Source organism: Rhincodon typus, chromosome 18, assembly GCF_021869965.1.
Source record: "Rhincodon typus isolate 14 chromosome 18, sRhiTyp1.1, whole genome shotgun sequence".
NCBI lineage: Eukaryota > Metazoa > Chordata > Chondrichthyes > Orectolobiformes > Rhincodontidae > Rhincodon > Rhincodon typus.
This window is the reverse complement of record NC_063349.1, coordinates 56596782-56624031: the sequence shown is the minus strand read 5'-3', so window position 1 is coordinate 56624031 and position 27250 is coordinate 56596782. Positions and strand designations below refer to the sequence as shown.

Below are 27250 nucleotides of genomic sequence, written 5' to 3'. Positions count from 1 at the left end.
TTGTCTGAGGCTCAGCTGGTAAATGTTATGCATGATTGATTCATGACTCAGGGCTTTGGAGATAAAGGAGACTGCGCTCAACTCTGCCCACTATTCATCAATAACACAAAGTACAAAAAATGCAAGTCACGCCACTCAGCAAGGAGCAGTAAACACACAGTAAGGAAGATTAATATGATCGACCTCATTTGGAATGTTGTGCGCAGTTCTGGTCGCTGCATTTTAAAAAGAATATAGACACATCGGAGATGTACAGAGGAATGTAAAGGAGTCTAGGCAGAGTGGTTGGGAAGGTCCTTTTTCCCTTCGAAGAGAGGTCAATAATCAAGAGCATAGATTTAAAGTAATTGATAGAAGGATTCAAGGCAGGTTGAGCAAAGGGCAGCAAGGGCCTGCAACTTGCTGTACTAAGAGTGGAAGAAGAAACCCTCAACTCATTTCAAAAATAGCTGGAATACACATCTGAAGTTCTGTAAGCAACAGGGCGATACTCCCAGAGCTGACTGCATTGCTTTTTCACCCAGCACAGATATGAAGGCCAAATGGTCACCTTGATGCTTTGTAAAATTCAAACCTGTTGGACTATAACCTGGTGTCATGTGACGTCTGATTTTGTCCAGCCCCAGTCCAACACCAGCACCTCCACATCTTTCATCGGAGATGGTACTAAAAGTATTGGTCAGGACGACAGCAATGAGGCACAGTTATATGAAGCAGGCAAGGATGACCAGGCTGCATCTCATTACTCTGTGAGAAGGCTGACAGGTGGCTCATTAGAGGCTTCAAACAATCACAAAAGGTTTCTCTGAGTTGCACCTGAGGAGAATATGGGCAAGAGTAGAACTGGAGGCTTTCAGTGGGGGATAGGTACCAAGAAACCCAACAGGTTTTTAAAGAGAAGTGGTGAGAATTTGTAAGCTGCTCCCACAGAGAGAAGGAAAGGTGAATTTTACAGAAGCATTTCAGGAGAAGCTAGAGAAACACAAAGGAATAGAGGGTTCCGCTTGAGATAGAGATGAAAGTTGGGGAGGAGGCTGAATGCAGCAGAAATGGCAGCATGAATTAGTTGGACCTGTCTGTGTGCTTAATATGAAATATGAAACATTATTCCTTTATTTTTCCTTTTCATGCAAGGAAGGACTGTAATGTTAACTTTTAACTTTATTTTTCTACCTTACACTAAGAACAATGGTAAAGTTTTACTTTTAACTTTGTTTCTCGATGTTGCTACTTGTATCTAAGATGTATGCCTTGGTACCTTCGTACTAAGATGGTGCCGTGTGGGATAACATTGTAAACTTTTCACTGTACTTCCAGACTTTTGTACCTGAGTGCATGTGACAATAAACCTTAAATCAAATCAATTCAAATTTAACAAACTGCAGTTCAGAAATAAAACTGAACATGAGGCAGGAATGTAACCTTGTAATGGGTCAACTGTAAAGACATGAGGGAACACCTTAGGCACATTAATTGGTGGGAAAGGTGTCCTTTCCATAACACTTTGGTAAAGGTTAATTCAGCAACTTACAGAGTTGGGTACTCTGGTTAAAGTGATTGTATTAACTTACAAACTCCACAAAAGTGGTATGGAAAGGATCCCTCGCCAACAATTAATGTCTAAGTTGTTCCCTCAAGTCCTTACAGTTGCCCCATTAAAATGTTATACATGCCTCCTGAACATTTAAACAAAAGAAACCAAAAGAACTGCAGATGCTGGAAATCAGAAACAAAAACAGAAATTGCTGGAGAAACTCAGAAGGTCTGGCAGCATCTGTGGACAGAGAAAGCAGAGTTAATATTTCGAGTCCAGTGACCCTTCTCCAGAAGTCTTTTTCAGACCTGCCAGGTATCTCCAGCAATTTCTGTTTTTGTTTCCAATTTCCAGCATCCGCAGTTCATTGCTTTATAGCAATCCATAGACAGCTTTGACCAAAAACAATTCAAACAATTGATCTACAGAGTCAATGAAGTGGAAGACAAGTCAGTGCAGTGTAAAGGTAAAGCTGTACTGTATTCCCATTAGATCACAACTCTAATACCCCATCTAGAACACAGAACAGCAGAAGAACAGGCCCTTCAGCCCACTATGTCTGTGCTGACTATGATGCCATTCTAAACGGATCCTATTTGCCTGCACATGGTCCATATCCCTCTATTCCCTGCCTGTTCGTGTGTCTGTCCAATGCCTCTTAAATATTATCATATCAGCTCTAAAACCTCCCCTGGCAGAGCATTCTAGGCACCTACTACCATCTGAGTAAAACCTTGCCTCATCTAGTTTTGATAAAAATGGCAAAGTCACCATAGTCCTGCAAGATCATAGGGCACCTTTCTCATGAGAAAGAGATGACTGATGGTGATTTAACCTGAGGGTCACCATGCCAGAGGTTGAGAAGGAGAGTCCTTCACATGGTAACCTCAAGACTCTTCTGACTTACTCCATCAAAACACTGCATAATTTTGACTACCTCCACAACCAAGCCCCAGTAGAAATTTATTTATCATAAATTAAAGTTACTAGCTTTGTTAACTATAAGCTGCTTGTCCCGCAAGCAGAATTCAAATAAACAGAAGAAATTTCACGCAAGACAATAAAATCGATAACTGATATTTGTCACCAGGAATTGTCAAATCATGGGCACATTGCTGTCAAATTCCCCATCTCTCCTGTGAATGAAGAAACCATGTGTGGTCAGTGTACAATCAGCTTAAGATGATCACATGTGACTGCATCATAATCAGCCCGAAAAGGTACAAAATTAAATTTAGGAGTAACAGAAATCTCTCTCTAACTAACTTTCCTGACTCTAAGTGAAGGTTATTGAACTAATTATTGCTTAACAGCAGGTCTTATTCGTTCTATACCAACATTTATAAAGAATATCTTTTGTGAGACAGGAGTAATAACTGATTTATTATTTGTGGAAATTACCTATGCTCACCAAAATATTAATAATTTACATGATTTCAAAGTTTCCTTTGGGTTAATTCTATTTTTCATTCTCTAATGAACTATTTCTATCCCCTGCAAAAAAGCACCTTCTGGGACCTGAACTCAGCCCAAAGATTTTACAGCCAATGAAATGTTGTAATGTACGTAACAAAAGACCATAAGGAATAGGAACAGCATAAGCTGTTCGGCCCCTTGAGCCTGCTCTGCCAGTCAATAAGATCACAGCTGATCCAACATTCCTCACATCCTTTCCTGCCCTTTCCCTGTAACCTTTGTGAAATAACTGCACAGAGGCCGGTATCCTATCGCCAAGTCACCCTTTATTTACTTGTGCACAGTACCACCGGCTCGAGCCAGCCAGCTCGGAATCAGTCCCCTGAACGGAGGAGATTCTAAATCCCCTGTTAATTTTTTTTTGTTGGTTTTTTTCCCACTGACAATTCAGAGTCAGTCGCCTCAACTGTGGAGATTCTGATCTCCTGGTTATTTTTTTTTTTACTTTCCCCTGAACTAAGAGTTTTTTTTCTTCTTCCCCTATACTACTAACATCCAGCAGTAGTGCTTATCCTCCCCAGCACCCTTGTTGTGCGTGTGCAGGCTTGAGACACAGTTAAAAAAAAAACAACAGATGTGCAAATAACTTTATTAACATACCACCACAAGGAAAGGCACCCATGTGACTGAAGAACCAGTATCAAGCAGAACGCCTGTAGGGACAATGCCTATGTGAAAGAAAAAGCGAGGGGGAGGGCAGGGATCAAATCAAAATAGAGTTTGTGGAAGAAACAAAGCACTCCACACCATCCCCTATTAATATCGGTCAGCCAGGGCTTTCCCGAATGGCCCACGTTAACAATCTCATGGTCAACAAGATCCACCTGGTTCCAATCACTACACCTTGATTTCCTGATTGATCAAGAATCTATCTATCTCAGCCTTAAATATACACAAGGACTCAGGCCCCACAGCTCTCTGTGGCAAAGGAATTGCAAAGACTCACAACCCTCTGAGGGGAGAAATTCCTCCCTATCACAGCCTTAAACTAGAGCCCCTTTATTCATGCAGCTATCTTGTGCACAGTAAACTCCCACAAACAGCAATCTGATAGTGCCTAGATAACCTACAAACATGGAGAAATTCAGAAGTCATTGGGCTCGAAAAATTAACTCTGTTCCTCTCTCTCCATGCCAGACCTGCTGAGTTTCCCCAGCATTTTCTTTTTATTTCGAATTTCCGGAATCTGCAGTATTTTGCTTTAGTTTAGATAATCTATTTCTGATGGTGTTTGCTGGGGGATGGACATTGGGCAGAATTTCTCTGTTATTCCTCTAAACAGTATCAAGGGATTTTTAACGTGCACCTGTTCTTTGAAAAATAGGAACAGGAATAGGCCATTCAGCCCCTCAAGCCTGTTCCATCATTTGGAGACATCATGGCTGATCTGTGGCCTGACTCCATATACCTGCCATATCCCTTTACACATTTTCTTAACAAAACTCTTTCTCTCTCAGATTTAAAATTAACATAACTGATCTAGCAATGATGGTTCCTCTGACAGTGCAGCACTCCCTCCGGATTGGCACTGGGAATGTCCGTTTGAATAACATGCTCAAGTCTGTGAAAGGGACTTGAATTCAAAACTTCCTGAATCAGGAGTGAAAATGTGCTGCCCACAGAACTAAATGGTGTTAAACAAAATTCCACTAACAGTACACTAGCCAGAGATTAGAGACAGAGAGGTCTACAGCGCAGAGAAAGGCCTTTCAGCTCATTGAGTCTGCACTGGTCAAAACAACCACCGCACTATTCTAATCCCATTTCCGTGCACTTGGCGCATAGCAAGTGTACAGCTAAATACTTGTAGAGTCATAGAGAAGGAAACAGACCATTTGGCCCAACTTGTCCATATCAACAAGATATCCTAAATTAATCTAGTCCCATTTGCCAGCATTTGGCCCATATCCCTCTAAACCCTACCTATTCATTTACCCATCCAGATGCCTTTTAGATGTTGTAATTGTACCAGCCTCCACCATTTCCTCTGGCAGCTCATTCCATACACGCACCACCCTCTGTGTGAAAAAGTTGCCCCTTAAAGTCCCTTTTAAATCTTTCCCCTTTCACCTTAAACCTTTGCCTTCTAGTTCTGGACTCTGCTACCCTGGGGAAAAGACCTTGGATATTCACCCTATCCATGCCTTCATGATTTTATGGACTTCTGCAAGGTCACCCCTCAGCCTCCGACTCTCCAGGGAAAATAGCCCCAGCCTATTCAGCCTCTCCCTATAGCTCAAACCCTCCAACCCTGGCAACATCCTTGTAGATGGCAAGGATTGCAGATGCTGTAGCGTTAGATAACAGTGTGGAGCTGGAGGAACACAGCAGGCCAGGCAGCATCAGAGGAGCAAGAAAGTTGATGTTTCGGGTCGGGACCCTTCTTCAGAAAATATTCTAAAGAAATTTTCTGAAGAAGGGTCCCGACCCAAAACATCAACTCTCCTGCTCCTCTGATGCTGCCTGACCTGCTGTGTTCCCCCAAATCCACACAAAGATATCTCAACATCTTTGTACATCTTTTCTGAACCTTTCAAGTTTCATAGCATTTTTCATATAGTAAGCAGACCAGAACTGAATGCAGTATTGCAAAAGTGTTTTGAGGGTTTCTGCCTCTCCCACCCTTACAGGCAGTGAGTTCTAGATTCCCATCACCCTCTAGGTGAAAAAGCTTTTCCTCACATCCCATCTAAACCTCTGTCCGTTACCATACCTGGTCTCTGCTCCCCCCATCAAGGGGAAAAGTTTCTTCCTGTCTACCCTGTTTATGCGCCCATCATTTTATCCAACTCAATCCTGTTCCCTCTCAACTCCTCTGCTCCAAGGAAAACAACCCTAGTCTGTCTAATCTCTCTTCATTAACGTTGGATCTTTATGATCTCTATGAATCAACAGCTTACTGGAAATCTGGAGATCAACAAGCATTATATATACACACACCAAGTATTATATACAACGCAGTGCAAGGGGCTGGTCTGTTTTTCACTACATTTACAGCTAGTTCTATCACACTCGATCACTTAGGGCTCATTGTGAAGACTGTGCAGGAAGCTGGATTTGCCAGCACCAGTCAGTGACCAGTTCGCCTCTGGTGCTGAGATACAATCCAAACAACCCCTGCCCAGTCTCTCTCTGCACTGCCAGCCAGGAGCAAGTTCAACACAATGCTGCAGCTAGCAAGCTGCCAAAACCAGCGGCACAACCTCAGTAAGGAGAGGGGAGCAATGAAACAATAGGAAGTGTCTCAGTTGAGGTCAGATCTGATCCTGGATCCACTCAGTCACGCCCTGATGGCCCAGGATATTAATATGTGGGAAAAACAAAGTTTGTATAAAACTGGAACTTAATGAAATGTTTTCTTTACCTTTTCCATCGGCTTGTAGTTCTTGGTGTTTCCTAAAATAAAACAAAAATATTTTTTACTCAGTGATATTTCAGACTTATTTCAAACACATCCTAAATGCTGGTGTTCAGCAGTTTTAAGGCAGAGAGGCGGAGGTCAGGATGTTATCAGTGATTTCAGACAGTTTGGCCATCAGCAGCAATGTGCTAACCACAGGTGACCTTTATCTTTGCGGGACACAAAATATTAACAAAATGAAAAAGGAGAAAAATTGAACAAAGTGTGATGTAAAACCATCAGCACCTTTCCTATGGAATAAGCAGTGTGTATATCAGCCATGATTGAATGGCAGAGCAGACTCGATGGGCCAAATGGCCTTATTCTGCTCCTATATCTTATGGTCTTACGGTGTTTATGTCGCATCCAGTCACATCACCCAGAAACATTGTAAACTGTTTCAAAAGCAATTTGTACTTCATATTCCAAAGTACTCAAGTGTCCATCAAAATGCCACACAAGGGGATATTATTGAAGACGACATTCTTGGTCACAGACGGAGATTTTAAGGGGTGTCTGAAAAGGAGAATGTAGTGATGCAGAGATGGATAAGATCAGGGAAGGAGGCCTGGAGCTTAGGGCCCAGGCAGCTGTAGGGGCAGTCACTAATAGTGCAGCAAATGAAATCAGAAAGCCACAAGAGGCCAGAATTGGAGGAGGACAGAGATCTCAGAGGCTTATGGGGCTGGAGGAGATTGCAGGGAAATGAGACCATGGATGGATTTGATGGGAGCTCATTTGGAAAGGAATGTTGGTCAGGACACCAAAAGTCAAATTATGCAACTATTTATTTTCAATTATTTTTTTGAAAACAGTCATACACCACATTCTGCTGGTCCACATGTTTCTTGTTAGGAAGTTAATTCTATTCAACATTAACTAAGGCCACAGGAGGTACCATTTTGAAATGCTTTTAATACCAGATTGGAATGAAAACACAAGACATTCAGTCCCTCTAACCTGTTCCACCGTTCAATTAGATTGCAGCTGACCTGCATCTTAAACTCCATCGAGTGCTTTGCTTCCTTTAGTGCACTACCTGATAAAAGTCTAGCAGTCTCAGTGTTGGCATTAGTTCACATCTCATTCTCCACAGCCATGTCTTGTATTGATGATGTTAAAACAGAGACCACACTTCAAGAATTTCATTGACCACAGAAACATCGAGTTATCCAGTGGTCACAAGCAATACCATATAAATGAAAATCTTCTTATTTCTCTTTTTTTTCCACATGAAACTTGACTCAAACACAAAACTCCTTGTCACTCGAAATGAGTAACAGATTTTCAACAAACCCCTCCTTAATAACATTGTGGGTTAACCTATAACACACAGACTGCAGCGGTTCAAGAAGGCAGCTCCCTACCACCTTCTCAAGGCTAACTAGGGATGGACAATAAATGCTGGGCCAGCCAGAGATGCCCACATCCCACAGCGCATAAAAAGAAAACAAATCCATTGAAATGTATTGCTCCTGCACCCCCATGCAAATATTAAATAAAATATAGAATGTACAGCACAAAATAGGCCATTCAGCCCAACAAATCCATGCCCTCTCCCTTATCTGTCTAACTTGATCACTATAACGCCAAGATCTACTTATATTTCTTTAAATCTGTTGTGCATCTTCTCACAAGAAAAACCATTGTAAAGGGGAACATTTTATCAATGCATGAGAGGAGAGTTCTTGCAGATCTCGATAGTAGAGGTATTGTCATGGAGAATACATCAGTTAGATGATGACTGGCGATTAACTGCTGTTTTGTTTAAATTTAAACCAGGCAGGGTGACTCTGATTAGTCAAGACATTAACCCGAAGTATCAACCAAAGAATGATTGTTTCCCATTTTGTTAACTTGAATCTCTCCAAGCCCACATACACCATTCTGATTTGTAACAACATCACTGTTCTTTCACTGTTGCTGGGGCAAAGTCCTCAAACTCCCTGCATCACAGCACGGAGATTGTACCTACACTAAATGGATAGCAGCAGTTCTGGAAGGCAGCTCACCACTGAATTCTCAAGGGCACCTGGAGTGGGAGAGTTAATGCTAGGCCAGCCACTGAAGCCCACGACCCCTGAATGCATTTTAGAAACATTGCACTGTACAAACGTGTTCAGAACAAACTGCTTTGTATTAAAACATGTAGCTTCCAGGATGTGCTACTGTAAACTCAACTGACAACCTCAAATTGGTTATTATAATTATAATTATTTGCACACTTGGGATTATTTAGCAATTCTTGTCCAATTGCAGAATCACTTCTTAAGTTGGACACTGTGTTGTCACTTTAGCAAGTGTTTGGGGATGGTCCTGACTGTGCCTATTGTGACGGCCAAAGGAACACACTGTTTGATAACCATCCACGTCAATCTGTACAGTCTACACATCTGGCATCACACAGACACTGAAATTCAAATACCACACTAATTAACTGTGTGACAGGCAGAACAACATTTTGTCTTTACAACAGGATCCTGTTAGTAGAAAATACCACTAGGCTTTTATAAATTCCTTCACGGGATGAGGGTATCGCTGACCAGGCAGCATTTATTGCCCCATCCCTAATTGCCCAGAGGGCCCTTAAGAGTCAATCATATTGCTGTGGGTCTGGAGTCACATGTAGGCCTGACCAGCTAAGGATGGCAGTTTCCTTCCCTAAAGGACATGAGTGAACCAGATGGGTTTTTCCAACAGTCAATAATGGGTTCATAGTCATCATTAGATTCTTAATTGCAGATATTTATTGAATTCAAATTCCATCATCTGCCATGGCGGGATTCAAACCCAGGTCCCCAGAACGTTATCTGGGTCTCTGGATTAACCACTATGGACACAATGACCACTAGGCCATGACCTCCCCCAGGAGGATGCTGAGCTTTTCCAGCAACTTCTATTTTTGTCATTGACAATGGCTTTATAGTCAACATTAGAACCTTAATTCCACATTTTTTTTAAAATTGAATTCAAATTCCACCATTTGCCGTGGCAGGATTCGAACCCAGGTGCACGGAACATTACCTGGGTCCATGGATTGATTGTCCAGTCATAATACCTGCAGGCCATCATCTCTCCAAAGTGTTACTGCACTGAAATCTCATGAAACAGCTTGCTTCACTTGTTGCTCAGATTTTAGATATTTTAACTGAGGCAGACTGGGCAAGTTTCAGAATCAAAACTGGCATTCATGAGTTTGCGTGATGTTCAGCAAAAACTGTGATTAAAGCAACCGTCACCCTGGGATATGGCTTTGATGCATCCAATTTCAGCAAAAGGATGCTACAGTGAACTAATGGTTTGGGACCTATTTACAAGGTTGCAAATATATTAACACAGGGCCTTGTGTGCTGACAGGAAAAATATACACACATATTGTGTCTGTTTCAACTCAACAGAACAGGTGGCAGCCATTTCCTGCTTCATTTCTCATGGAAAGGTTTCGATCAATCAAAGTCAAACCTGCCTACTTTAAAAATGTGAACAGTTAACAGTTAGCAGTTAACTGTCAGTCATCATTTAACTTGAGTACTCTCTGTGGCGGCACCTCTAGCACAGTCCGTAATTTTAAAAATTGTTCAGGGAAAGTGGGCATTGCTGTTTGCATCCATTGCCATCCCTAGTTGCCCCTTGAGAAGGTGGGGGTGAGCTGCCTTCTTGAAGTGCTGCAGTCTGACCCACAATGCCAATAGGGAGGGAATTCCAGGATTTTGACCCAACGACACTGAAGGATCAGTGATATATTTCTAAGTCAGGATGGTGAGTAGCTTGGAGGGGAATTTGCAGGGGCTGGTGTTCCCATGTATTTGCTGCCCTTGTCCTTCTAGATGGAAGTCAACAAACCAATCAGCACCAAGCAAGAAGAACACGCTGCCCAAGGTGTAACATGTTGTTTCTCCTTTAGTTTGGCATTTTTGTGATTTTTCCTGATATTTCAACAATATCTGTGTTTTCTCAGCAATACTCAAGCTCTGTATGACTGAGCAACCATTCATAAATACAGAAGTAATGGATTATGGGCAAACCTGATTATTTCTAATTCTAATTCTTTGCAATAAAATTGCGCCATGGCTGAAAATGGTTTATTAAGGGTATAATCAGGTTTTAATTAAATCAGAAATTCCCGAATGGAAGTGACTGTGAATTCAGATAGCTACGGCTCAACGGCCATCTCTCATTATAAGGTCATTTGTCAAATCCCACAAAAGACCATACAGTCTACTTCAGTGCATTTTTACACTCCACATCCAAGGGAGAATGCACATAACCTGGAAGGAACTACTGTCACAGTAGACACAGAGTACGACAGCTGACACTCCCTAGAGAAATGAGAGACAACCTTAGCTAAAATGCATAAAAGATGAGAGTCCTTGTTGCTGGGGAGCTCCTTCCCCCAGGATCAGGAATCAAGTACACAGGGTCCTGGTTTCAGGATAAGGAGTGCGTGCTCACAACTGAGATTAGGAGAAATTTCTTTCCTCAGCACCTTGTGAATCTTCTCTGCCTACTCCAGAGAGCTGTGGGCATTCATTCAGTCCATTCCACACTCCAATGATGTGCAGATTAGGTGGATTGCCCATGCTAAATTGCACCGTAGTTTCCGGGGAGAGGGGGGGGGCTTGTTTAGGTGGTTAAAGCAGGGTTAGGAAGATAGAGTGGAGGTCTGAGTGGGGTGCTCTTTTGGAGGGTCGGTGCAGACTTGATGGGCCGAATGGCCACCTTCTGCACCATAGGGATTCTATGACGATGATGGTGATTCAAGACCAAGGTCAATTTTTGAATATTAAGAGATATGGGGATGGCGCAGGTTGGTGCAGTTTAAGAGTGACCATGATCTTACTAACATTGAAACACAGAAAACAGGAGGAGTAGGCCATTCGGCCCTTTGAGACTTCTCCGTCATTCAATATGATCACGGCTAATCACCCAACTCAGCCCCCTGTTCCTGGTTTCTCCCCCATGCCCTTTGAACCCTTTAGTCCATACTGCTACGTACAACTCCTTCTTGAAATCAGCCAATGTTTTGACCTCAACCACGTTCTGTGACAGAGAATTCCACAGGCTCCCCACTCTCCGGGTGAAGACATTTCTCCTCATCTCAGTCCTCAACGGCCAACCTCGTATCCTTAGACTGTGACCCCCCCTAGTTCTGGATTCCCCAGTCAACGGGAACATCCTTCCTGTGTTTATCCTGTCTAGTCCTGTTGGAATTTTACAGGTTTTTACAAGATTCTCCCTTAATCTTCTAAATTCCAAAGTCAGAAGTCACACGACATTAGGTTATAGTCCAACTGGTTTTTTGAAATCACAAGCTTTCAGAGTGTAGCCCCTTCACCAGGTGAAGTTTAAATTCCAGTGAATATAAACCTAGCTGATCCAGTCTCTCCTCCTACGTCAGTCCAGTCAATCCAGGAATCAGCCTGGTAAATCTCAGTTATAATCACTCCTTTCCCAGAACATTCATCCTCAGATAAGGAGAACAAAACTACACAATACTCCAAGTGTAGTCTAACCAAGGCCCTATATAATTGCAGTAAGACATCCTTGCTTCTGTACTCAAATCCTCTCACTATGAAGGGCAACATACCATTTACCTTTGTCACCACCTGCTGTACCTGCATGCTTACTTCCAGCGATTGGTGTATAACGACACCCAGGTCTCATTGCACCTCCCCATTTTCCAATCTATCACCATTCAGATGATAATTCACTTTCCTGTTATTGCTCCCGAAGTGGATAACCTCACATTTACTCACATTATCCTGCATCTACCAGGCTTTTGCCCACTCATTCAACTTGTCCAAATCACATTGAAGCATCTCTGCATCCTCCTCACAGTTCAACTTTCTACCCAGTTTTCTCTCATCTGCAAACTTGGAGATATTGCATTTAGTTCCTTCATATAAATCATTAACATGACCATGAGACCATAAGATATAGGAGCAGAATTAGGCCATTCAGCCCATTAAATGTGCTCTACCATTTAATCATGACTGATATGTTTCTCAAACCCATTCTCCTGCCTTCCCCCGTGAACTTTGACCCCTTTACTAATCAAGAACCTATCTCTGTCTTGAAGACACTCAATGGTTTGGCCCCCACAGCCCTCCGCAGCAATAAGTTCCACAGAGTCAGCAGACTCTGGCTAAAGAAATTCCTCTTCATCTCAGTTACACCCTGGAATATTCCAATGGATTTGTCAAGCATGATTTTCATTTTATAAATCCATGCCGACTCTGTTAAATCCTGTCACTGTTTACCAAGTACTCCGCTGTTAAATCCTTTATAATGGACTCTAGCATTTTCCCTATAACCAACATCATACACCCTGCTCCATAATTCCAAAAGAGCTGCGGATGCTGTAATTCAGAAAGAAAAACAGAAATTGCTGGAAAAGCTCAGCTGGTCTGGCAGCATCTGTGAAGAGAAATCAGAGTTAACGTTTCTGGTCCAGTGACCCTTCCTCAGAACTGACCCTAACCCTAACCAAACTCTACTGCAGTTCTGAGGAAGGGTCACTGGACGTGAAATGTTAACTCTGATTTCTCTTCACAGATGCTGCCAGGCCTGCTGAGCTTTTCCAGCAATTTCTGTTTTTGTTTCTGGTCTACAATTCTTGTTTTCTCTCTACCTCCTTTTTTTTTTTTTTTTAAAATGGAGGGGTTATATTAGCTACCCTCTAATCAGTAGGAACTGTTCCAGAATCTAAAGAATCTTGGAAGATGACCAACCACCGATGCATCCACTATTTCTTAAGTAGTCTGGGATGTAGATTATCAGGTCCTGGGGATTTATCCCAGATATAAATGCCAGAGTATGGATGGGCTGAATGGCCTATTCTAGGTACTCTTATTTGTTCTCGAATTGAAGGGGTGGAGAAAGCTGGATGCTTGTAAATTACTCAGATTATCTTCTGAAATCTCAAGCCATGTTAAGACTGAAAAACAGAAGACCCCATTTTCAGCCTCCCCTCTGATAGCTTGTTTTTCCATGTGGAGAATCTCTACACCTGGGATTCCTGTTTAATTGCATGTGAAAATTAATGGTTTCCCATTACCACATGCATTTTATAACCCATCAGCATCTAATGATTTCAAAATCAGTTTCCTGCTGTTTGAGCTCCGGTATATTCCCAACACTGTAAGAAGCTAAAAATTGGCAACACACATTTGCTCATAAAACAAACCAATGCATTTCACAGGGGCCTCAAATCAAAAATGACACTAGGCCGCACAGGGAGCCATTAGGACAGGTAAACCAAAGTAGTGGTCAAAGGCATGGGTTTTAACTTTGTAAACAAAATTGTGGGTGGTCAGAAAAGTCTCAGCAAAATTTTGAAAACTTTCAGCATAGACAGCTGAAGGCACAGAACAGGACCTGTAATGCTCAATACCTCATAGAAACTCGTAAAATTGTAAACAGGACTAGACAGTGTGAACACAGGACGGATGTTACTAATGACCAGGGAGACCAAAACAAGGGGGTCACAGTCTAAGGATACTGGGTAGGCCATTTAGGACTGAAAATGGGGAGAAATGTCTTCACCCAGAGAGTGGGGATCCTGTGGAATTCTCAAACACAGAAAGTGGTTCAGGCCAAAACACTGAATGTGTTCAAGGTGTTAAATGTAGTTCTTGAGGCTAAAGGGACCAAAGGGTTTGGGGGAGAAAGCAGGGACAGGGGACTGAGTTGGATGATCGGCCATGATCAGATTGAATGATGGAGCAAGCTTGAAGGGCTGAAGGGCCTTGTCCTGCTCCTATTATCAATGTTTCTGATCTCAAGAAGCCAGATTGGGAGGAGCAGAGAGATTTCAGGAAGTGATGATGCGGTAACATATTCCAGAGATAGTGAGGGATGAGGCCAAGGAGAGTTGTGAAAGGCAGGTTGAGAACTTTAAGAATGAAGCCATTGTTGAATGGAAGTGAATGTGGAACAGTTTGGTGGGGTCGGAGCTGGGAGAGGTGATGCGTGAACAGGACTTGGGAAAATTCAGGTTAATCTATCAGGAAAATCTGCACGTTCCTGATCTTCCCCTTTGTCTGTTGCAACTCTTCACGTAGACCTGGAGATGCTTCAACATCCAACTTATGCAGAGTGTTTTTAAAAGTGTGTTTCACTGCTGTAACATTTGATTAACACGCATCAGCCTTTGAGCAAATCAAACTGGATGCCAATTTCTCCGGGCTCCCTGTTCAGAGCTCCTCTGTATTTGCAGAGCGTGAGAGTTGTTACATCTTGTCAAATCCTGTTAAGTGCTACGTCAGGGCCCTATAAATCCAACCTCCAACATACCGAGAGAATGCTGTACTGCTGGAGGTGACACATTAAAGGGACCTGCCCTCCCAGGTGGAAATAAAAGGAACCACTGCAATTCTTCTGAAGAGAAGAGCATTCTCCCTGGAACCCTGACCAAAATTCAGCCCTCAGCTAATGTCACTAAAAAGAGATCACCTCATCCTCATTACATTGCTGCTTGTGGGATTGGCAGGTCATGTTTCCAAAACGATAAAAGCAATTAAATATCAAAAAATACTTCTCCGTCAGTAAAATGCTTCAGTGTGAATTGGACAAGCTGAGTGAGTGGGTAAATGCCTGGTAGATACAGTATAGTGTGGAAGAATGTCAGGGTATCCACTCAGAGCAAAAACAGGAAGGCAGATTATTATCTGAATGGTGGTAGATTGGGAAAAGGGAGAGGGGCAATGAGACCTGGGTGTCCATGTATGCCAGCTGCTGAAAGTGAGCAAGGAGGTGCAGCAGGCAGTCAATGAAACAAATGGTGTGTTGGCCACATAGCAAGAGGATTTGAGTACAGGAGCAGAGATATCTTGCTGCAATTGTACAGAGCCTTCGTGAGAATTGTGTGCAGTTTTGGTCTCCTTATCTGAGGAAGGATGTTCTGGTGATAGAGGGAGGGCAATGAAGGTTTACCAGACTGATTTCCTGGGATGGCAGGACTGATGGTACATTGTCTTTATTGGTCAGTGCACTGAGTATAGGAGTTAGGAGGTCAAGTTGCAGCTGTACAGGACATTGGTTGGGCCACTTTTGGAACACTGTGTACAATTCTGGTCTCCCTGCTATTGGAAAGGCGTTGTGAAACTTGAAAGGGTGCCGAAAAAATTTACAAGACATTGCCGGGTTTGGAGGGTTTGACCTATAGGGAGAACTTGAATTGGCTGGGACTATTTTCCCTGGAGCATCAGAGGCTGACAGGTGACCCTATAGAGGTTCATAAATCATGAGGGGCATGGATAGGGTGAACAGCCAAGGTCTTTTCCCCCGGGTAGAGGAGTCCCAAACTAGAGGGGCATAGGGTTAAGGTGAGAGGGGAAAGATATAAAAGGGACCTGAAGGTCAACTTTTTCATGCAGAGCATGGTGTGTATGGAATGAGCTGCCAGAGGAAGTGGCTGATACAATTACAACATTTAAAAGGCAGAAGTCATACAACAACCAGGTTATAGTCCAACAGGTTTATTTGAAAGGACAAGGTTTTGAAGCGCAGCCCATTCGTCAGGGGACCCGACGAAGGGGCTGAGCTCTGAAAGCTTACGATTTCAAATAAAACTGTTGGACTATAACCTGGTGTTGTATGACTTCTGACTTTGTCCACCCCAGTCCAACACCAGCACCTCCGCTTCATGGCTAACATTTAAAAGGCATCTGGATAGGTATATGAATAGGAAGGGCTCAGAGGGATATGGGCCAAACGCTAGCAAATGGGACGAGATTAATTTAAGGTATCTGGTTTGCATGAACGAGTTGGACCGAAGGGTCCGTTTCCATGCTGTACATCTCAATCACTCTGTGCATGAAAAGAGACTGGATCAGTTAGGAATACATTGGCTGGAGTTTAGAAGAATGAAGGGGGATCTCATAGAGACTTATAAAATTCTATCAGGAGTAGACAGGGTAAACACAGGAAGGATGTTCCTATTGACCGGGGAGTCCAGAGCCAGGTGTCACAGATTAAGGATAGGGGATAGATCATTTAGGACTGAGGTGAGGAGAAATTTCTTCATCCAGAGAACAAAGAACAAAGAAAATTACAGCACAGGAACAGGCCCTTCGGCCCTCCAAGCCTGCGCCGATCCAGATCCTCTATCTAAACCTGTCGCCTATTTTCCAAGGATCTGTATCTCTCTGCTCCCTGCCCATTCATGCATCTGTCTAGATACATCTCAAATGACGCTATCGTGCTCGCCTCTACCACCTCCGCTGGCAACGCATTCCAGGCACCCACCACCCTCTGCATAAAGAACTTTCCATGCATATCTCACTTCAACTTTTCTCCTCTCACCTTGAAATCGTGACCCCTAGTAATCGAGTCCCCCACTCTGGGAAAAATCTTCTTGCTATCCACCCTGTCTATACCTCTCATGATTTTGTAGACCTCAATCAGGTTCCCCCCTCAACCTCTGTCTTTCTAATATAAATAATCCTAATCTACTCAACCTCTCTTCATAGCTAGTGCCCTCCATTCCAGGCAACATCCTGGTGAACCTCCTCTGCACCCTCTCCAAAGCATCCACATCCTTTTGGTAATGTGGCGACCAGAACTGTACGCAGTATTCCAAATGTGGTCGAACCAAAGTCCTATACAACTGTAACATGACCTGCCAACTCTTGTACTCAATACCCCGTCCGATGAATGAAAGCATGCTGTATGCCTTCTTGACCACCCTATCGACCTGCGTTGCCACCTTCAGGGTACAATGGACCTGAACACCCAGATCTCTCTGTGCATCAATTTTCCCCAGGGCTTTTCCATTTACCACATAGTTCGCTCTTGAATCGGATCTTCCAAAGTGCATCACCTCGCATTTGCCTGGATTGAACTCCATCTGCCATTTCTCCACCCAACTCTCCAATCTATCTATATTCTGCTGCAGAGAGTGGTGAGCCTGTGGAATTCTCTGCCACAGAAAGCATTCAGGGCCAGAACATTGAATGTTTTCAAGAAGGATTTAGATATAGTTCTTAGGGCTAAAGGGATCAAAGGGTATGAGGGAGAATGTGGAACTGGGGACTGAGTTGGATGATCAGCCATGATCATGTTGAATGGTGGAGCAGGCTCGAAGGGCTGAGTGACCTACTACTCCTATTTTCTTTGTTTCAAAAGTCCTTTCAGATGTCCTGAGGATGTGGATGGAACTGTATAATTGCTAGTCTGTTTTTATATCTCCAGAGAAAATGAGGGTTTACCATGGTGAAGAAATAATCACATAATTGGACTGAACTTATTTAGGGATTTATAAAGGTTAAGGGGTAACTGTACAGCTCAATGAATCTTTGTTTGCTAAAGCAATCAAAATGAATCTCAATCTACTCTGCCATCCACTCACTACCCACATGCTCTCTTTCCCAGACAACAAGGTGCAGGGCTGGATGAACACAGCAGGCCAAGCAGCATCATAGGAGCAGTCCAGCATCTGCAGTTCCTACTATCTCTGCTCTCTTTCCCACTCTTCTCCTATTTTTGTGTCACTGCTGGCTCTCCTCTCTATCATGTCTCATGCTGTTTCCCCTCAATCTGCCCTTGCGGCAGCCCATTTCCCATCCAGTGCTCTCCTGCATCCCACTGTGTTACTGCCCGAGCAGGGGGCTGATCTTCACCCACCACGCACACTTCAGCAACCTCTTCTGAATCAGAATTACCATTGATTGTTTTGAAGCAAAATCCTTCCTTCCCAGTAAAATCCTAGCTCTGCTGCTGTCCCCACTTTCTGAGGCCGTTACATTGTGCCAAGTGCCTCAGACTAAAACAGACACCAATCATCTTTATAACCTCCATCCTGCTCTGGAGAGCTGTTTTATTGCAATTTTCTTAGAAACAGTGAATCTAGGCCAACCTTTTCATTGTAAAATATTATTGGCTTAACAGACCTTTGTCCAGATGTTTCTGTTTAGTCGATTAAAGGTTCATATCCCATGTGGTCTATATTGTAGACAGACTGATAGATACTGGGAATGATTACAGTGCCTGCAAACTAATTGAGAAGTTTATATATCCAAATAAAACAAAAGAGAAGCATGATTAATTTTCATATTCTTTGAAACACATATTCAATTTCATCCAACGAATCACTGTGTTGTCTGTCGATTGTTTACATTGTTTTAAAATTCTTTCAGACAAATTGTATTTACCTTTATAAAAAGAATCAACCTTGAGATATAGGAGCAGAAGTAGGCCATTCTGCTCCATCATTCAATGGGATCATGGCTGATCTGACCATCAACTCCACTTTCTTGCCTTTTCCCCATAACCCTTGATTCCCTTCCTGATTTAAAATCTGTCTGTCTAAGCCTTGAATATATTTAATGACCCAACCTCAACAGCCCCCTGTGGTAAAGAATTCCACAGATTCACTCCCCTCAGTAGAGAAGAAATTGTTCCTCATTGGTTTGGATTCTATCTGCTTTTCTTTTAGACAAAAATAACTTCACTGAGGATCACAATGTTGTTTATCCAAAGAAATACTGAATTGTCAAATCTAATGTATGGATCTAAATAACAGTAGAATTCATGACAGGAGTAGGCCATTCAGCCCATCTAGTCTGCGACACCATCCGTTAAAATCATAGCTGATCAGATTGGGTCTCACTCCACTTTCTCGACTGCCTCCCTCCTCTATCTGACTCAGCCTGGAATGTTTTCACTCGCAATATCTCCACTGCTCTCTGTGCAAGACAGGTGCAATGACCAATGTCCCTCTGAGAGCAACAACTCCTGATAATCACCTGGAAAGAGAAACTGCTCGTTTTTAAATCTGTAACTGGCCCTCAGGGGAACAGTCAACCTCTCAGAATCTACCCGGTCAGGCCTTACATGTGTCAGTGAGGTCACTTCACAATCTTGTAAACTCCAGAGGTGGTGCTTGTGGATGTGCTGACAATCAAGCAGTCCCACCACATCCACAAACATCCACTCCCTTCACCACCGACACTCAGTACCAGCAGTGTGTACCATCTACAAGATGCACAGCAGAAATTCACCAAAGATCCTCAGACAGCACCTTCCAAACCCACGACCATTTCATTCTAGAAGGACAAGGGCATCAGACATATGGGAACACCACCACCTGCAAGTTCCCTTCCAAGCCACTCAGCATCCTGACTTGGTCATATATTGCTGTTCCTTCACTGTCGCTGGGTCAGAATCCTGGAATTCCTTCCCGGAGGGCACCGTGGGTCAACCCACAGCAGATGGACTGCAGGTGAAATGGTTAGGTTCTCGTTGTTTGAGATGGTCATTGCAGGTAACTTGTGTGGCTTAAATGTTACTTTCCATTTGTCAGGCCAAGCCTGGATATTGTCCAGATCTTGTTGCACGTGAACATGGTCTGCTTCAGTATCTGAGGAGTCACGAATGGTGCTGAACATTGTGCAATCATCAGCAAACATTCCCACTTCTGACCTTATGATGGAAGCAAGGTCATTTGATGGTTGGGCCTAGGACGCTACCCTGAGGAACTCCTGCAGAGATGTTGTGGACCTGAGATGACTGACCTGCAACAACCCAACCTTCATGTCAGTTATGACTCAGTCCAGTGGAGAGCTTGTCCTGAGTCCCATTGCCTTCAGCTTCACCAGGGCTCCTTGATACCACACTCGGCCAAATGCTGCCCTGGTGTCAAAGGCAGTCACTCTCACCTCAGTGGTGAGAAGAGATTGAGAAGGAGGATGGAAGTTTCTTGGTATCCTAATGAACATTCCTCCCTCAAACTCTTTCTCAAATGGCAGTCCAGTCATATATTCTTTCAGTAGGTTTGTGCAAAGTTATTTCAGTTTCTGCCTCTATAAAAAGAGAGTGACTGCACTTCCAAACTAAGTCATGAGTTATGAAATGCTGTGGGACAGTCTGGATATAGTGTAAGCAGCAACGCAGTTGTAAATTCTTTATTGCTGTGTGTTTGCACAGGAATAAGCTCATTGTAACAGACAGAATTATCTGCTCGTATCAGGTGGATGTAAATACAGACTGGGCTGACGGCTTTTCATTCAATATCTCAAACACCAATCGATACATCTCATTCAGGCAGGCTGGGGTCATTTTTCTTTCATCAGGGCACAGGTAGAAGATGGAACATGACTGCCCAGCAAACCTCCCTGACAAAGCTCTCCATCTCAGAATGGAAAATAAGGAATTCGGCAAAACAAAAAATCCATGACGCATTGCTAAAAAATTCTACCATCCGTGCAGGAAGAGTCTCCACTGCTTCTGTTGCGTTCTTTGAAGTAAATCAAATTGAAATAAAGGTGAATTCTCTACTCTGCTAAACACCTTGGGGGTAGACCTTCTGTTTTGGGACAATCAGGAATTCAGCTACAAATTTTGCCAGTTTGGACGAGTGCTTGTCTTTCCTTCATCCTCTCATGCCTTTGGATTTACACTCAAATTCATTTGTCCATAGTCAAACTCAAAATCAGTCATGAACCATTGGAAACGTAGACTTAAAAAAAGAGTTTTAAAAAAATTTCTGCGACTCTATATGAGAGAGTGGTGGCCTGGTGCAGTTAACCATGGTTTTAATCTCAAAAGGGTAGACACATTCAACTAAACAACCACCTGTGATCATTCCGATTTTTCCACGACTAATAATTACTACTAAAATTATAATCAGGCATTTGCCAGTTAGGTAAGGATGCAGCAATCAGTGTCTCAGGAAATTAAAAGTCACTAAAAATCTTTTAAACCAGAAATGTCCAACCTTCTGTTCAGATGGAAATAAAATTTAAACTTCTCTCACTTTGGCAAGCAATGAGGCATGAGTAAATTTCATGAGGGTGAGGTTTGCAACAACATTAAACATTAAAACTTAGCCACCCACACAGTCCCACTGAGGATTTGCTGATTAATATTTTTACCTTTATTCATTAATGGGATGAGGGCATTGCTGGCTAGGCAGCATTGATTTTCCATCTCTAATTGCACCTAGGGCAGTTAAGAGTCAACCACATTGCTGTGGGTCTGGAGTCACGTGTAGGCCAGACCAGGTAAGGATGGCAGTTTCCTTCCCTAAAGTACATTAGTGAACCAGATGGTTCCAACAATCAACAATGGATTCACGGTCATCATCATACTCTTAATTTCAGATTTTTTTTGAATTCAAATTCCACCATCTGCCATGGCAGGATTCAAACCCAGGTCCCCAGAACATTATCTGGGCCTCTGGGTTAACAGTCCAACGATAATACCACCAGGCCATCATCTCCCCTTACTATCGCTGACTAATATTACTGACTAATATTACTGACTAATATTGGTGAGGAACCTTACGGGACAACTTTGAAGAGACCAACAAACTTCATTTTGCCTGGTCTAACATGCCAGCTCTCCCAGGCTATGTAGGCACACTGGCAGGATTATCGGCACTCAATGTCAGAGAGAAACAGCCTCCAATTGAAGGAGCAGCTCCTTGACAGATCCTCCAATTACGCCGGTTCTGAGGAAGGGTCACCGGACCCGAAACGTTAACTCTGTTTTCTCTCCACAGATGCTGCCAGACCTGCTGAGCTTTTCCAGCAACTTTGTTTTTGTCTCCAATTACACTTATCAACAAATGGAAAATGGCTAAGGGTGGGGCTGAACAGGACCCCTTGATTGACAGCTTGTTCTGAAGAATATCTCTTCAAATCCCTTTGCCCAGCTTCGTTTTAAGAGCCTCTTAGATGGCTCAGGGAGGAGCATGTTTAGCAGAAAGTCAATGATGATTAATTTACTGTCTGTCTGTGCATTTGTGTGTGTTGGGGGGGGGGGGGGGGGGGGGGGAGATGGGGGGTTGTGGGTGGGTTTCAGCTTCAGCCTTTTAAACAAAAAAATGATGTGATTTTTATGTGTTGTGTTTAATAGTAAACAAGCTGTTACATACAATTCCCTAATCTTGGATGAACTGTGAAGGGACCAGACTGTGATCAGACAAACTCCAGCCCCAGTTTTGAAGACCCTTTGTGTTAAATGTACTCTGAGCCAATTACTGCACAACTCTGGTATTCCTGATATCTCGCAGTTACCAAATACCATTTTGCCCCTATTCAGCACCTTTCACAACCTCAGGACATTCCAAAATACTGTCCCACCAATGAAACACATTAGAAATGTAGTTACACGGTTGCTATGTCAGAAACAAAGCAGGCGATTTTCATGCACCAGTTACCCACAAACAATACTGAAATACATGATTCAGGCATTGGTCTGGTGGGGGAGGGGAAATGAAATTGATCCTGGAAGACAAGTCTGTGTTGACAAATTTATGTTTTGCTTAAAAGCACAAACCTGCATTTACCTAACAATTTTCATGTGGTCAGAATGTCAGTAGCCACAGGAATTATTTCTGAAACATAGTCACTGCAGTAATTTAGCAAACGCAGCAAACTCCCACACACATTAGAAAGGATCAATGACCAGACAAGCTGCACTAATATTGCTGGATAAGGGATAAATATTAGCCTGCGTACTGGGAAGTCCTCCCTCTGCCGTTCTTCAAAATGGAACCCTGGGATCTTTTCACCGCCTTCTAAGGGAGTGAACAAGTCCTGGGTTTATCAACTCCTGTGAAAGGTGTCACTGCTGACATTTCAGCAATCCCGCAGTACAGCAGAGTGCGTACCGGCTCACTGCCCCACTTCCTGGGCGTGGGACCAAAAAAGCATGATCTCCATCTCTTAAGATCCCAACCATTTGTGGAAACATCCAAATTATTTAAATATCGAGCTGGAATGTGAGGTTAGAGTTCAGAAGAGCTGTAATTTCAAAGGTGCCTGAGAACACATTGTGCAATTGAAAGTCTGGTATTAAAAGGACCACATTTATAATTTTAAATAGTCGGGTTTGGTAGTGCAGATCTATAGTACCACTGAAAGACGACATATTTTGGTGACTTTTTAATGTAGCATGTGTATGTATTCTTTCTGTTTGCAGAGAACACGACTCTGTATTGATAAAAGTATCTTTCAGTGCATGCACCTGTTCCCTTAGCAATCAGACTCAACTTGCCTGATGTCAGCGCAACACTTGACTGTCAATCATCATTAACTGGTGCACTCTCCATGGTAACATCTGGACCAGAGTTCACATGTCAACCAATCAACATTCTCCTCTCATAGTAAAAATGTTGGTTTTACCCTTGATAAATTGTTATGTAAGTGAATTGCTGTGAATGAGTGCAAGTTGAAAGCTTAGATAAAATTTATAATTTTCTGGATTTGCAATGTCTTTAGAAAATGTGAAGGTAAGTTTCTCCAGTACTGAAGACCTGCCCTAAATTTCAACGATCATATTCCCAGAAAGACAGGGAAATGAGATTGTCTCAGCTATGGGTCCTCACTGGATACAGAGATACAATGTCTAAGATGGAAAATGACCATTTTCAATGCTGTTATTATTATGCACATTAGCAGAAGACAGAAAACAAGTGACATGGCTGCGAATTTATAAAACTGCATCCTATCATCATCCCAGTGCTAATTACCAGCCTCCAGAAAGAGATCCGCCACATAAGTTACAAAGTTAACAGAATGACTGAAGGCAACTCCAACAGAACCTCACGAAAGTAGTGTAAACGTCCTATTTTTCCACAGAAAATTAAAGGTTATAAGTTCGCTGTTCTTCTGGTGCTCTAAAGGACTTGTTGTTTGACTCTATTCTGTAGCACAACTAATCAACCTGAACCACAAGCACAACCTTTAGGGCCTTGTATAGTTTTGGTTGTACTATTATTTAATTAAGAACACCATCAAGGCAGTAGAGAGAGGTGTAAACTAAAGATTTACAGGGATGATAGCAGAACTGTAGAGTTTTGCTCATCAGAAGAGGATAAACAAGTTGGCACTATTTTCTCTTGAAAACAAGGGCAGCACAGTGGCTCAGTGGTTAGCACTGTTGCCTCACAGCGCCAGGGACCCAGGTTTGATTCCACCCTCGGGTGACTGTCTGTGCGGAGTTTGCACATTCTCCATGTGTCTGCATGGGTTTCCTCCAGGTGCTCTGGTTTCCTCCCACAGTTCAAAGATGTGCAGACTAGGTGGATTGACCATGCTAAATTGCCCAGACTGTTCAGGGATGTTTAGATTAGATGTGTTATCGGGGAATGGGTCTGGGTGGGATGCTCTGTGGGTCGGTGTGGACTTGTTGGGCCGAAGGACCTGTTCCCACACTGTAGGGATTCTATATAAGTGGATGGAGGAGTGAGCTTACAGGGGTCTTTAAAACAATGGAAGGTTTTAAAAAGAGTAGCCATGGAGAGAATACTTCACCTTGTAGGTGTTATGGACCCAGACCAAAACCCCTGGAAATATATCAAGGAGATAGCCTAGACACTAACTTTTATTTAAAACCAAGTATAAGGCATTGTGTTCCAGATTTGACTCGATTAGTCAACTTTAAGCAAAACAGCCCTGCCTACTCTGCTCTTCACACACAGGAACTGGACCGGGTACTGGATCAATGTCAGGGGGTCAAAATACCCAACCCTCACTTACCACCGGGAACCTTGTGAGGACAGCCTCAAATTTAGGGCGCAGTCTCATGACAGTCAAAGGCTGCACAAAAAGGGCACGCTGAAGGCTTCACTTTGGGGGTTTAGGTTACAGCTCTGAGTCCATGGAGCAGTGTGTACAGATTCAGGGCACTCAGCGAAACCAAATAAAACACAGTGCAGCTTGCTTCGAAAGCACACCCAGATCAGACACACAGAAAAAGCACGGGGGTGGGGGGGAGGTGGTGGTATATTGTACTCGAAACTTAGCCAAGAACCAATTTGTGGAAATAAAGAGCCTTCCGGAGACAGAACAACCTCATCAGTCACCCTGAGGAAAACTCCCAAACAGCCCTGAAAATGAGCATGGTCACCTTTTCCTCAAAGGACAAATGGGATAAGATATAATGAAGGGAAGCTAGGCAGGCGAATAGACAGCTTAATGGTAGATCTAGATGATAAAGATGGGAGTGACATGAGTGAAATGCAATTTTTTATACCATCCAGGTCAAAGCAGCCCTCTTGATTAGCACCACATCCACTAACATCCACTCCCTCCACCATAGACGCACAGTAGCAGCAGTGTGTACTATCTACAGGATGCACTGCAGAAATTCATCAAACATCCTTAGACAGCACCTTCCAAAACCATAATCTCTTCCATCTAGAAGGATAAGGGCAGCAGATACATAGGAAAAATACCATAAAAACATAAAGGTACATTTAGCCCATTTTATCTGCTCTTCCATTTGATCATGGCTGATACATTTCTTGACCCCATTCTCCTGCCTTCTCCCTGTAACCCTTGACCCCCTTAATAATCAAGAACCTATCTATCCCTGTCTTAAATACACTCAATGACTTGGCCTCCACAGCCCTCTTTGGCAATGAGTTCCACAGATTATCCACCCTCTGGCTGAAGAAATTCCTCCTCATCTCAGTTCTAAAAGGTCATCAAATGCGATCAGACCAGAGCCTCAGCAGTACATCTCTGCTCTTGTATTCTAGCACTCGCGAAATGAATGCTCACGTTGCATTTGCCTTCCTAACTGCCAACTGAACTTATATGTTTACCTTAAGAGAATCCTGAACTTGGACTCCCAAGTTCTTTTGTGCTTCAGATTTCCAAAACCTTTCCCCATTTAGAAAACAGTCCATGTCTGTGTATCCTACCAAAGTGCATGACCTCACACTTTCCCACAGTATATTCCACCTGCCACTTCTTTGCCCACTGTCCTAGCCTGTCCAAGTCTTTCTGCAGCCTCCCCACTTCCTCAATACTACCTGTCCATCCGCCAATCTTTGCATCATCTGCAAACTTGGCAACAATGTCCTCAGTTCCTCTTCCAGATCATTAATGTATAATGGGAATAGCTGTGGTCCCAATATGGACCCCTGTGGAACACCACTAATCACATGCAGCTATTTGAAAAAGACCCCTTTATCCTCACTCTTTGTCTTCTGCCTGGAAGTTTCCCTCCAAGCCACTCACCATCCTGACTTGGAAATATACCACCGTTCCTTCACTGTCACTGGGTCCAAATCCTGGAATTCCCTCCCCGAGGGCATTGTGGGTCAACTCACAGCAGATGGACTGCAGCGGTTCAAGAAGGCAGCTCACCCCCACCTTCTCAAGGGACAACTAGGGATGGGCAATAAATGCTGGCCCAGCCAGCAATGCCCACATTCTGTGAATGAATAAATAAATAAATAAAGTAAATCAATAAACAAACACCTGATAGGACATACAAGGCCAAGTGACCTGTTTATATGCTGTGCAAACTGACTGCTCTTGTAACTTAATGCACAAGCAGTAAGTGGTTTTTAACTAAACCCCAATGGTCGGCAATACCAAATTTTACTTCTCTCAGTGGAAAAAAAGCTATTAAATACAGATGAGACACTGCATCGTTTTCTATTTGTCAGAGTGAAACACTTAATGCAGAACTGTTTTCCAGATATTAAAACAGTGTTTTTCCAAGGCTACGTGACATACACAAGTCAGCTAACTTACAACATATGGTCACCAATACGGAAATCTGAGTTTTGACACAGATGAAGTGCACAACACCAGGAGCTGAAAGCTAAGACAGGAGACAGGCGAGAACAACCAGGACAAATCGAACCGTACATATGTCAGGAAGTAGAGCGACAGTCTGTTCTGGAGTGACAGATGAAAGGCAGTTAGAATGTGCACATCAGCCAACACAACATAATGGAACAGCAGCAGTCAAAGTGATGAGTGCTTTCTTATGTGAAATCTAACCAAAGATGTTCAGACATATCCAAATAACACTTCCTTCCAAATTCCTAATGCAATGATCTGCCAAAATGAGCAACAACAAAACCGAAAAGACAA

At 43.0% G+C, this 27250-nt stretch overlaps 1 protein-coding gene across 3 annotated transcripts in view; it reads right to left on the bottom strand.

Annotated features, from left to right (window-relative positions):
• The window catches only part of LOC109918686 (PRKC apoptosis WT1 regulator protein-like), a 129461-nt gene that overhangs the window by 14690 nt on the left and 87521 nt on the right, over positions 1-27250 (bottom strand). For all 3 annotated transcript variants that reach the window (XM_048607675.1, XM_048607678.1, XM_048607676.1), the window contains one exon: positions 6375-6406. In XM_048607675.1, coding sequence (XP_048463632.1) covers positions 6375-6406 — 32 coding nt within the window. The remainder of the gene's footprint in view (positions 1-6374; positions 6407-27250) is intronic.